Source organism: Opisthorchis viverrini, assembly GCF_000715545.1.
Source record: "Opisthorchis viverrini unplaced genomic scaffold opera_v5_146, whole genome shotgun sequence".
Taxonomy (NCBI): Eukaryota; Metazoa; Platyhelminthes; class Trematoda; order Opisthorchiida; family Opisthorchiidae; genus Opisthorchis; species Opisthorchis viverrini.
Window position 1 is genome coordinate 280,014 of NW_008751801.1, and position 11,929 is coordinate 291,942.

Genomic DNA, 11,929 nt, shown 5'->3' on the forward strand with positions numbered 1-11,929 from the left:
TGGTCGACACAACTTCTACCTGGTCAAAATCCCGTTTGATTCTCACGAATCAACTTTTTGCGTGCCACCGTAAAACAACTGAGAATCAGTGAGGCCAGGGACCTTGCTATAACAGGAGTCAAACTCTCTGAATCAAACACCTCCCTGATTACTATTTTCACTGCGAATCTCCCCAGTTTTCTCGAATGGTCTCTTTCTCGTAGCCAGACACTAATAGGCTAGACAGACACTAACTGAAGGATTCACCGCTATCGTTGAACAGAGTGGGTGAACAGTCGTCAGGGCCAGAAGCACAATGAAGCTTGAGTTGAGATATACACTCAGACACTTCTGAGGTTTAAGGCGGATCCGTATTCGCAGCCCACCTTTCTGTTGAAGGCCTACAGTCCGGATTGGAGGTAGCAGGTCGCCAACTGAATTGATATTAGAAGTACTGTGGCCACCGGTCAAAACGTCCTGCTTTGCTGGGCATCAGGGAGCCATTTTGGTCCCTGACAATTTCACTGGCGAGAATCTTCCGAGGACCAGTCGAACGAGTCAAGTGGAACAGCTTGTGGACGCTTCTAGCGTTTTTCCTGTCCATTAATCTTCGCCGGCTACACGGACACTCATTTTCACTTGGTGTCTGATGGTGCGTTGAATGCAGTTGCGGTTGCGGCCTGTCGCCGGGATTCTAGCAAAGGTACGGTCCTATCAGAGATCCAATGCTTGGGTCAGGTCGGCTGGATGTACTGCAAACAGCAGTTCCAGCCCTGAGTAGCGCTTTGGATATGTTTTCCCGGTAGCCGTTTAATCCAATATCGGTACATTCAGCATGCGTTCGACGAGCTGGTTCTGATAATTTCGTTTGATTTATGGGTCCAGTAGCTTCTCAGTGGCCAAACGACGTGTACGCGTTTGCGTAGACCTAAAAAGTGCAGTGAGAAGCAGCAGCGTACATGGTTGGAGTCTACGCTAGTGTTCCAGAAGGAGCGGTAAGCAGCGATTGACCCTCGCCACCGATAACTGACGGCGGTGTGGTCTTTTAAAATCCGTAGCTGTTTCGTTGATGGGCATCATGTCGTCAAGCGTTGTATTTCCAATTCAAGGCGACTAACCGGGCCCCAGCAGCGCTTAGCCTACCTACCTGAGCGTTCACGTCACCACCAAGAACAATGATATCTGAGTTTTTAGTCCGTTATAAAGGAGCACCGAAAGTGCCATTGATTCAGAGCTAGTCACTTAGGGGCTACGAAGACACAATAACCAGGGTACGATAGACCTGACTTTTCGGATGTTCTCTCAGATTTTGCCAAACGAATCGCACAGAGGTGACTATCAACGGGTCTCCAGTCAAGTAGAGACGCTTCCGCTTGGTCACCCAATACAATACCCACTCCAGCATATCCAGCTACAGCGAACTCTGCGTTATCAGAGATGCGCAGCCGGAAACTAGAAGAGAGCGAGAGGGCAGTCAGTTCGGTTGCAGTAGTTGCGTCCTGTATCCATGTTTATGGCAAAGGGCATACACCAACGCAAAGAGCATGCAGCGTAAGGGAGAGAGGGAGTCACCTGGTATACTGCTTGCCTCAGTATGCGAACATTGAAGGCAGTGGGGTATATCTGATTTTGAGGTTTCAAAACAGACTTTGAGACATTTAGCGTTGTCACTTAGTTCGGACGTACAGAAGCTGCAGCTGAGTGTGATACATGGTTGACAAAGCGGTTAGTCCTAATGCTGAGATTTCCGGAGATGATATTCAACGTGAGGTGGGGTAGGTTGGAAGAGTAGATACGTGAAAGTGTGAGAAGGGGGTTTCCCCTTACCCGCCCTGCCGTATGCAGCAAGCAAGGCGGTCTGGCTGGTCACACCATGCGACGGTCCTTATGGCTTGAACCTTTTGTCAGTTGTTCGCCGAGCCAAGTGCTACTTTCCTTGCCCGATTCGGGGTAGCGTAAGTAGATGCGTGTCGGTTTCTATTGACTGTCTCGTGTTGGATCTTTGGTGGGTTATCAATAAGTCTCGATTCAATTTTATTATTTCACAATGGAGGTTTCAAATATCTGAACCGCGATTACCAGCGCGTTACAGACTTGAACGCTTTCACCTATAAGTTCACGAGGTAAACTCAACAAAACTCAATAAAATGAACTGCGAATAAGCTAGACACCCTCCGTCTAAAAATGATGCTCTGACATTGTCTGTTTCAGTAAAGTGATAGGTAGATCAAGACGTACAGTAATACGCAGCTAGCGGGATATACGCAACACAGCCCTACAACGAAAAAGGTAGAAAATAGGTTTCTATAATCAATGTCTACCAAACGGTCAACATACTCTTGAACGTCTGATTCCTAATGGATCTTGAGTGATCCAAGAGTGAGGCTCGCAGGAAAGAACTTTTATAGTTCTAATCCACATTCCGTGTTACCTGGAGCTTCAACCAAAGGTCAGCCATGTGGCACGCTGTTTCGAGTTATACATAGTGCACACAGCAAGCTCTCCCCTGAACCTAATCGGATCGACTCTCTAGAATAGATACTTTTAGGGGCGCTTAGATGACAGCTAGGGAATGTGAAGGTATGAGTATGAGGGATGTTAGATAAGGGAAATCGGACACCGTTTATGATATCCAAGGAGAAAACGACTGTTGACTTTTCATATACACAACCAGGTTGGAAACGTTTTCTTGGGTGTAAAGACGGTCAGTTTGTTTACTCACTAGCGGATCGACTGCTCATCATGGTTGGCAGGATGCTAATGTAAGATGGCTTTCCTCAGCACCACAGGGGCGTTGCGACCATATACACAAATCAACAAATTTCTACTTTGGGTCTGTTTCTGACGAATGTTTGCGTTTTCGATGAGTGATGAGCAGCTCATGATTGCATAGGGTGTTCACTGTTATTGGTTCTCTGGGGCATATATGACAACTCATGACAGTATTGTATTGTCACCGGTGGTGCTGTGGAGACCAAATCTGCCGCAGGGACAACGTTCACTCGCACACTCTCAGGTTATCCTTACTTGAGCACACGCAGGAATTTTCTTAGGGGTCGTATGCGAAGGCAGCGATTTGGACGTCTGACGCAATTAGATGGCCTAACCTGATGGCACAGGTAGTAGGGCCTCAGTTCACGAGGTCAAAAAGAGCGTGTGATTTTTCGTGCTGCCCTTTTCTACCTCATCCTTCAATGGAAGGCAGCATTGAGTTTTCCATAATCCTAAAAATACTGTTCGCGTGGAATAAATAGACTTTTTTGTCGAGGACGCAAAACTATTCCGAGATCGCATCTCGATACGATTACTCATAAGAAACTTCGGTGGTCCGAATGTTTTCCCTCCTCAGCCTAATCACTTGATTAGCAAGATTCTGGCCAACGGAACCCATAGGGTCATTGAAGCACTCAAATCAGTCCTCTCTGTGATCTTAGCTCTTTATCGGGATAGGCTATACGACTTCAGGTGCGTGTAGAGAAGCCGTGTTTTCGCTTTATCTGATCAGATAAGCTGTTGAAGATTCTTTCGAAATTGAGGCTTTGTTAACTCTACGGCAGTAAAGCATCGGTGTCGAACACTGATGTCATGTTGTCGATGATGATGATGATCTGTTAACTCACCATAGGTCTTTGAATATCATGTGAACTGGCCAGAACTGTGACATGGATGTCATCAGTTGATTATATTTCAGTGCATTTCCCTGTCCATTTGCACTTCGTCATCCACACAGCTCTTATGATTCAGGCGGCAACATGGTACCATATTTTACCATGGATTAGGAGATAGTTTGAACTAATTGTTGTTGCTAAACTTTAGAGTTCTTTGTTTTACAGATGTGGAAGCCATGCACGATACATTTTATTGGGTGGAATTTTTACGCTTTGCGAGCTTGATTCCATCGTTTTTTTCTGGGAAGCTAATCATGCAGTGACTTCCTTCACTAACACAACAGCGTTTTTCACTAAGCACAACACAGACTCTTCTATTTTAATATGTTCTTCTTTCCTTTCAGTCGTAGGACGGCAAAAATGCAAAACGGGATGACGGAAACATCGCGAGATATTTCCGACTTACTGAAATTAACCCGAGAAAGTCCATACTCGCAAGATAACTGTATGTTTTATTGATATGCAGTTTGTCCAACCCATTTTGTTCTTTATAGGGAGTTCGGCTGATTCCGAAGATGAGCCCGCAAAGGATGGTGAGCAAAGTCAGTGCCCAGCTTGTCAGCTCAGTATAAACGATGGTAAAATTCTGTGTACACACGCATCTGGGCAGTCGGGTAGGTCTTCAGCGATATAGGACCATCATCATTCGTGCTTGTCAGGATCTTGGAAGACTTGCGAGGAACTATTGAAGAAACTGCATACGCATTTACATCTAGTGTCAATGGTAAGCATTCCGATATCAGTTTAATGGTAACAACTATGAAAAGGATAATTTAGTGTTGCAGTCTGAACTAGAGGTGTTGCGCAGAGCTTTCAGTTCGAAATGCGAGGCTGTGGAAATACTGAAGCGCCAAGTAAGCATACTTACATGTGATCTTATAATAAGCGGGGCAAGCCCTATAATTATGACTCCATTTTTGCTATTTTTTCAGTATTATTGTTAACCATGTGTACTTTTTAATGAAAATGTACTGGAAAGGCGGAAAACGAAATGCTAAGGAATTAGCCTAATTCAAAATCCCGAAAAATTCTAGAGAAATAGACAACGACCAGTGTTACCGGTTCCACCGTCTTCCTCTTCTGTAGGATTTTACTGTAGTATTCGAAAAGCTGCTACACCGTAACGCTGATATCAGGGTGATCAGTGATCATTCAGATACCATTCTTAATCAGCTTTATAGAATGCTCTATTCAGAGGACTAATGACAGTGCAAAAAATTTCAACGTGCTTCGAGAGAAATAGTTCCAATCTATTCAGAATACAAAAGTAGTAGTAGTTTCGACAAGGCCCTACCAGATAGGTACTCGTGTGGATAGCTCCAGAGGTTTAAGGCATGGTAAGTGAAACCTTGTTGGCTAGACTCAGGGGTAACTGATCCTCATATGGGTTCCTGGACCGCTGTCAGAGAGGTTCTTTGGGTGGCCGAGGTCAGTGTTTTTGGGATGACTGAGTTATGGCTGAGGCAATCTGACTGCAGTTGCCTCGGGCAACAGCTGGGCATTTACCGTCCTGCATTAGAGCCGAAGAAGCCAACATGTGACCAGTACGGTTATAAACTACCTGATCGACATGAGCCACCAAATCAACTCAGCTCAACTGTTCACCATGATTTATCGAATTCCGCCTAATCCTTCGCAGGTCATCTCGGGTCGTCGGGAGTCCACTGAGCTACCCAGGCCTGAATAGTATGGCTATTTCTGAGTTATGTCACAATGCCTTATCCCAACAACTTAGCGCATGTGACGTACAGGCCGGCGAAAGCGGACTGTCTTCACCTTTGTTGGCTACTTATGTATTTTGTACTGCGTTCTTCCTAATTTACGAAACAAAAGTTATCCTCTCTTAGCTATCTATGCTTGATGGTCTGAGGAACAGTATGTCCATTGCTTTGGCAAATGTCCCGTAGCTCTTCCTCGATGGAAATCACTCATCAGAGTTTTGTTTTCACTAATGAATCCTTCGTATTACGAATTTGAAGGAACCTTGTATACAGGACAACGGTCCAAACTTGCAATAAAAGCAAGAACCAACACGCACAAACCCACAGATAGAGAGGGAACCACACAGAAGCATTGAAATCCAAAACCGTGAGATAGTCCCAGTTTTGGACAGAGGGCATTGGTGGTCCGAACTGTGGTTTCCCGCTGTTTATGCCAGTTAAAGGAATGCGCTTACAAAAGGGAAGGTGTTCTGAGGTCGGAGCTTACAAAGATAAACAAACCTGGAGGGCTATTCGCTCAATAAGATCTACGTCGTTGTGGATCTCAACAAAAGTTACGGTGGAAGGTGTTGAGCTTTGGAACGCCTGTTGTGCGAAGAATCAAGTTTCGTTCCTCCAGTTGATTCAGTATTCTGTCGTGCTCTGTTATCAGACATTACTAACTCCCTAACATCGGTGTGCTGTCCTCTTGGGCGAGTTTCCGAAATTGTGCAATTCTTTTGGTTTTCGCCACATGAGGTTGTTGGCAAATTTATATCGAGCAGTAGTGGGGTTGAAAACGGTGTGGAATGACATTACGTATGATTTTGCAAGGGCCACGTGGTTTAATTAAGACGTATTCATGCGTCCCATTAGCATCCTGTTAGGTTGTGATGTGATTATTATGTACCATTCTAATCATGTGCCACTCTAATACTGAATGATAATTTGAAACAGTTTCAAGGACCCATGGTCATGTAAAGTGGCACATCGCTAACCATAGCATTTCATCACTAGCTATCGTCCTATCTTGAGAGGCGAACTGAGTAACATGCGCTTAGAGTAGGAGAACTGACTTCCTGGCAACTTTGTGAAACAAAAACTAAGTGAAGAAACAGTGTGTAAAAAATTGACGGCTCTCGCTTGGAGAAAAATGCTTGCTCCCGCCCTTTCCATAAGCCTTTAGTACTTCATCCACAAAACTTGCCGATTCAAATTCGGAACGCCGTGTACGAAGTTCTCAGTCAAATCAAATAGGTACGTACAGACCTTTCATCTGTTACCACTGAATGGAACACCAATCCTGAGGCTGGTGGTTCCATAGATGAAGGTGCACTAAACATCGGTTTATGTGAGGACCGTGTGATTTTGCGCCATCCACCTATTCTTACTTGGAACACCTCATTCAGTTCACCTTACCAACTCTCCTAGTTGTTATCAGCGGGACAGAGAGCGTTTGACTGTTCCGGAACTATTGTATGGGAACAGTGCCATACTATTGGCCAGCCGGGATGCTGCTAATGTTTTAATGTACAAAGCGGACTTTTTGAATGTGTATGGCGTATTCTCAAACATATAAAAATTTCAGATACAGGACAAGAAAGATAAACGCCAGTGGTAGGATAAGCTTCAGTATTGAAGTACACCATCAGAAAGAATGGATGGAAATTCGGTCCTCAACAAGGCACTTTATGACAGGTAAGTTTGTAACCAGTTGGGAAGACAACAACTTTGTCAACGTACTGACGATTTACGGGTTATTTTCGATGTTTAGACAACATCTTTTGCAATGCATCTGCAAAGTGTCAACCCGATTGATGTCTCTCGCATTCCCTTGTGTGGAGCCTGGAGCCGGTTGATGTATAAGCTTCCAAGGTTTCAGTTGCATGCGGGGTAATAATTTGGTCACAGTGCAGTGTGAAGAAGCCGCTTAAGCGAGAGGATATATCCAGTTTGAGAGTTTTACTTCACAAAAACAGCAGCTGTTTTGCGGATGCTTTGAGATTTTCATCTTCTGAGTATTTTCTAGGTAAACTAGACTACCTGAACCAGGCGTTTCTACCCTCGAATGCAGGTCCTCACCACCCTAAACTAACGGGGAGCATGTTTATGTTCTCGAGCCATCCGAAATGGACGCTTTTACTGAAGTCATACCGTCAAAACTTAAAATTTCCATTGATTCAGTTTGTGTGACTGCTGACCTTTATCTGAGTTTCAGTCGTGGTCCTGAAGGCGAAATCACCGACTACTACTCACGTCTGTTTATTCGTTCGCATATCTGGGTTGAGAATTGTAGCATGCTTCGCGAATTGAAGTATCTTTGCATAACATTTGACCAATCACACCACACACAGTGGTAGCTCCCTTCATCTCGCGTGCCATTCTCCTCATAATCGAGCAGTCATCTGCCGATTGCTGTCGTTTTGTCTTTTTTTTCTTGTGTTGAGCAACAAGCACTTTACTTTTCACATAAATTCAACATATGACAACCGTAGGTACTCCTAGTAATGCAGAGGTTGCCTGTTTTCAGGCCATGCATGTATGACACTCGGTACTCTCGAGGCACTTTATTTTGTTTGGACTGGCTTCTTTCAGTAAGTTGTTCTGTGTATCGAAGATACGATTTTCTTTTGGAAAAAGTACTGGCAATGGACGGCGATGCACAGGCACAAAGTACAAATACTAAAATACAGAAGCAAATGCTGTTAACTTTTGTTCCATACTAGAGAATCTTCATCGTTGTCTAGCCATTTGGAAGTTTCGAGTGGTGAATTACATTGTATGTCTGAACGATTGCCTAATCGATCTAGTTTTCCCGTCCTTCATCCGCCTTGGTGTCCATGAATCGGTAACATACTGTATAAGAACATCCACAATGAAACTGAGGGAAGCGTAAAAGTTGATATTTACGATGGCACCGAGTCAGCAAGGTTTCTCATCAATGCTGTTACATAAGAGCCAACTATCCTGGTCAGCCATATTGGATCATGACTTTCTAGGCTGAATAAGGATTAGGAACGAAATACTTTGGCAGGATCTCAACAAATGCATGTTAGCAAAGGCGAGGACCACGGGCTCCCTAGGCTCAAATGGCTTTTAAGAACTTAAGGGCTGGTCGACTTCTTCACTTCGAACATAGCTAGGAACAGTGTGATTCACAATGCACGTCAAATGTCTAGGTTACCTCAGTTCAATTACCAGTAACGGAGCTGCGCATATCCAATGGCTGGCCATTCGGATTGTTCGCTAAGCAGGGCAATTTGGTTGCAAACGTTTATAACCAGTCAGCGTGACATCAGTATTTGTGAATGGATGTACGTTTAGATTGAAATGAATTCTCTGAGTTTTCTGTTTCTGCATAGAGTACACTTTCTGAGAGGTCATGATTTATCCTGGCTTTCAGCATGAATAATGCCATTTCGCGAATTTAACCCAAATTTCCGCCTTCCTCGACCTACAGGCCTACAAACCATCTGGAGATACACCCTGCAATCTGGATGCGTTTCAGGGCGCACTGGCTGCGAAAGATGTGAGTTGCCTACAAACGATAGTTGCTTAACATTCTAGTATGATTAATCTATGGCAGCACATCAGACTGTTCGCTGAAGGACGCACAACTTGTTGGTGGTGTGAGGGCATGAATGAGATGTCTGAGCTCATTGGGTTTCTTTTGGTACGAGAAACCTTAGTTGAAACGGCAAAGGTGCGGAACACCAGCTTTTAATCACTCATTTGCAAGCTAATTTGGTGTTCGTGGGAAACTAAAGTGAAATTCAACTGAATGTGTCGTTCATTTGTAGAATGTGATGAGTGGGAGATTCATTCGAATTCCGGTTGAGCTGCCCCCAACCTAATTTGCGAATGGACGTCCGTCACCTATAATTAGGTATTGAGGTATTGAGATTGGATATTCGGGAACTGCCACCACTTGTTTATCCTCGAGAATGGTGAGACTATCTAGAATCTCCTCCATCTTGTGAGTAGTGTCATGTTAAAGAAACCGATGGTCTTTGCTGAAAAACGCAAAAATCCTCAAAAAGACAAATCAGAAGCGTCTGCAGTTCTGTGGTTCGTCTTAGTTACGCAAGGTGCCTGCTTTTGATTTTCGCGGTTGCTCATCCTTCTTTGACACTCTTATATTGCTTATTAATATATCTGCTTTTTTGCTGTACCGGAAAAATGATTAAAAATTGACAGAGTTTTCCACCCAATAATCCACAGCAATTCATAGGAACTACTTTCTGTAGCTGGCAATTGGTTCCGTGGAAAATGCATACTCACACATACTCGCGTTGTGAACCATGCCATCATGCTCATTGATGGGCAATGTGTTCATCGCTGGAGTTTCTTTCGAGATAAATGGCCGCGCCGGATTAGATTGTTAACTCGTTACGAATTGTCTGAGTGATGCCTGCTCTCAACCTTATTTCCTCGTCCAAACGATCTCCATTTCATCGAAATGCTTGACTTAACCTATCACGGACCTATCACTTAAACTATCACCGACCACAATGGATCTCTTTTCATACAAGTAAATCCAGCTGATATTCTGTGAAGAATGCTATCTGTAGATTTGCCAGCTAGATAAGTGATCACCGAAGGTGCGTGAGAGAGCTTAATTCTCAACCGAACGTTGAGCTACATGAATATGTGTTGGGTCATTTATAGAATGAAACTGTTTTCTCGAACCGTGCTATTAACTTCAATGTTTTGAAAGAAATAAGCTGAAGACATAGCTGAAATGCGTCCATAATTACTCCAGCAGGAGGATGGCAGGTTGGTTTATCTCAAGTAATGCTTCTCCCATATCCATACATTTTTATACAAAGTGAAAGACAATATAATTCGTTTGACTTTCAGATGATGTTATTTGGTTGGTTAGAATCGCGTTTTGGTGGCTGGCACTAGTTTGTGACCCCGCATCCACGTCTTAAACGTATGTGACCAAGTACTCACCAAATGTGTAGCACAACTAGTTAATGATTCATACTGCTACCTTGTCTTAACTCTATTTACATTCCCCCCTAGTGACAGCAAGTCATTAGTTTTTTACGCCAGTGCTGTTCATACAGGAACGGATGGTGCGCAGTCCTCGAACGGATCGATAACCACAATCGCCGTCTCGTTTTTGTCACGAAAAAGTATTTCATGGCTTTCAGATAGCTCATAATGGAAAACGAAGCCATGCTAAGAAACAGCTAATCGTTCGGGGATGGATGCGATGGATTCTGACATCGATTTCAACTTATTTTTAGGTGGCACAATGAAGGTTGTGAGCACTTCTGGTCGAACAACCTTCAGTCTGTTGAGTTGCATAACATAAGAACAGTAACATGAGATCCTCGCTATTCAAGCCGCAGAGCCTGAATTGTAATTTTTCCGAATTTGAACACGGTAACTTTACTCTGTTCTACTTTTTCAGGAACTTGCTCGCGTCCAAACAGAAATGGCTATTTTGGAAGGAAAATTGCAAGCAAATCAGCTTGCGTGGGAAACAAAATCGAAAACGTATGATTTTTCAGAATGTCTTTTTGTTTGTCTACTCTATCGCCCACTCCACGAATCTATTGCGAGTCCAAAAGGTGCGCAATTGATACTTCCGGATACCTTCCCTCTGACTTTCCGTACTCATTAATATATGATTTCGAAGTTATTCCAACAGGACATCGTGGGTATGCTTCCAAATAATCATTCTTGGGTTACCGATTTCTCGAGGATTTCTACTGCCGTTCAAGCAAGCCGGAATTTTATTCACCCTCAGAGTACAGAAAGCACGAAACTGGAGCCCATTATAATGCCTCGATCGATTATACAGCTGTGGCTAATGCCTGTTTAGTTTGTATGAAACTAGCCTCAGGTCATGTGGTTTTGTTGACCGACACCTACCCGCTTCGTCATGTGCTCCAGCTGCGACGTGATATCATACGCATTGATGCCGGTTTCAGTTGTATGTGGTACCAATCCGTCAATTGACGAAACACAAACTCCAGCCTCAGAAACATGTAGTAAGCGTTTTCAGTCTATTGGGAAAAGGTTTGAAGTCGATTAAGAAGTCATCATTTCAGAAGAGCTTGGTAAGCTACCGATTGTTGATCAAGACATTTTGAAATCGAGTCAGTGTGTTCAAATTTAGTTGGTCGGCTTAAGTAGAAAATCTTCGTCAAAGTGTCTCTTTTTGGGTTGGTTTGCATGCTCCAACTTAACCGAACTGTTTGTAAATTTGAGTTAAGATTTTGTTTTATGCATGGAGCATTAAAGATTATTCAAACCTTTCGTTGCGGATTAGCCTAGACGAGGGTCCGTATCGTTCAGGTTCGATTCAAGTGACTGGATATGTAATAACCAAAACCCGCCATACCAGCAGGCAACGAGTACGACGGCGCACGCAAATCCCTCAAACGCCAAATAGTGAAGAGTCTAAGGAAAAACCGAGAGCTCTGGTGGACATCGAAAGCTCGGGAGATGGAGAAGGCTTTTGCTACGATAAGTGAAAGGCTCATTAATTCACTCGCAAAAACGTCGACTGGAGAGATGGACCGAACACTTCGAAGAGCAGTTCAGCTGGCCTCCTGCCCTGCAGCC

At 43.8% G+C, this 11,929-nt stretch overlaps 1 protein-coding gene across 1 annotated transcript in view; it reads left to right on the top strand.

The window, feature by feature from the left end:
• Nucleotides 1-3,991: 3,991 nt before the first annotated feature.
• Nucleotides 3,992-11,929, top strand: part of T265_14116 (hypothetical protein) — a gene marked incomplete at both ends in the record, with an annotated part of 27,366 nt that continues 19,428 nt past the window's right edge. Inside the window, 5 exons of the mRNA XM_009172107.1 lie at nt 3,992-4,092; nt 4,142-4,261; nt 4,307-4,371; nt 8,808-8,876; nt 10,770-10,855. Coding sequence (XP_009170371.1) covers nt 4,008-4,092; nt 4,142-4,261; nt 4,307-4,371; nt 8,808-8,876; nt 10,770-10,855 — 425 coding nt within the window. The remainder of the gene's footprint in view (nt 4,093-4,141; nt 4,262-4,306; nt 4,372-8,807; nt 8,877-10,769; nt 10,856-11,929) is intronic.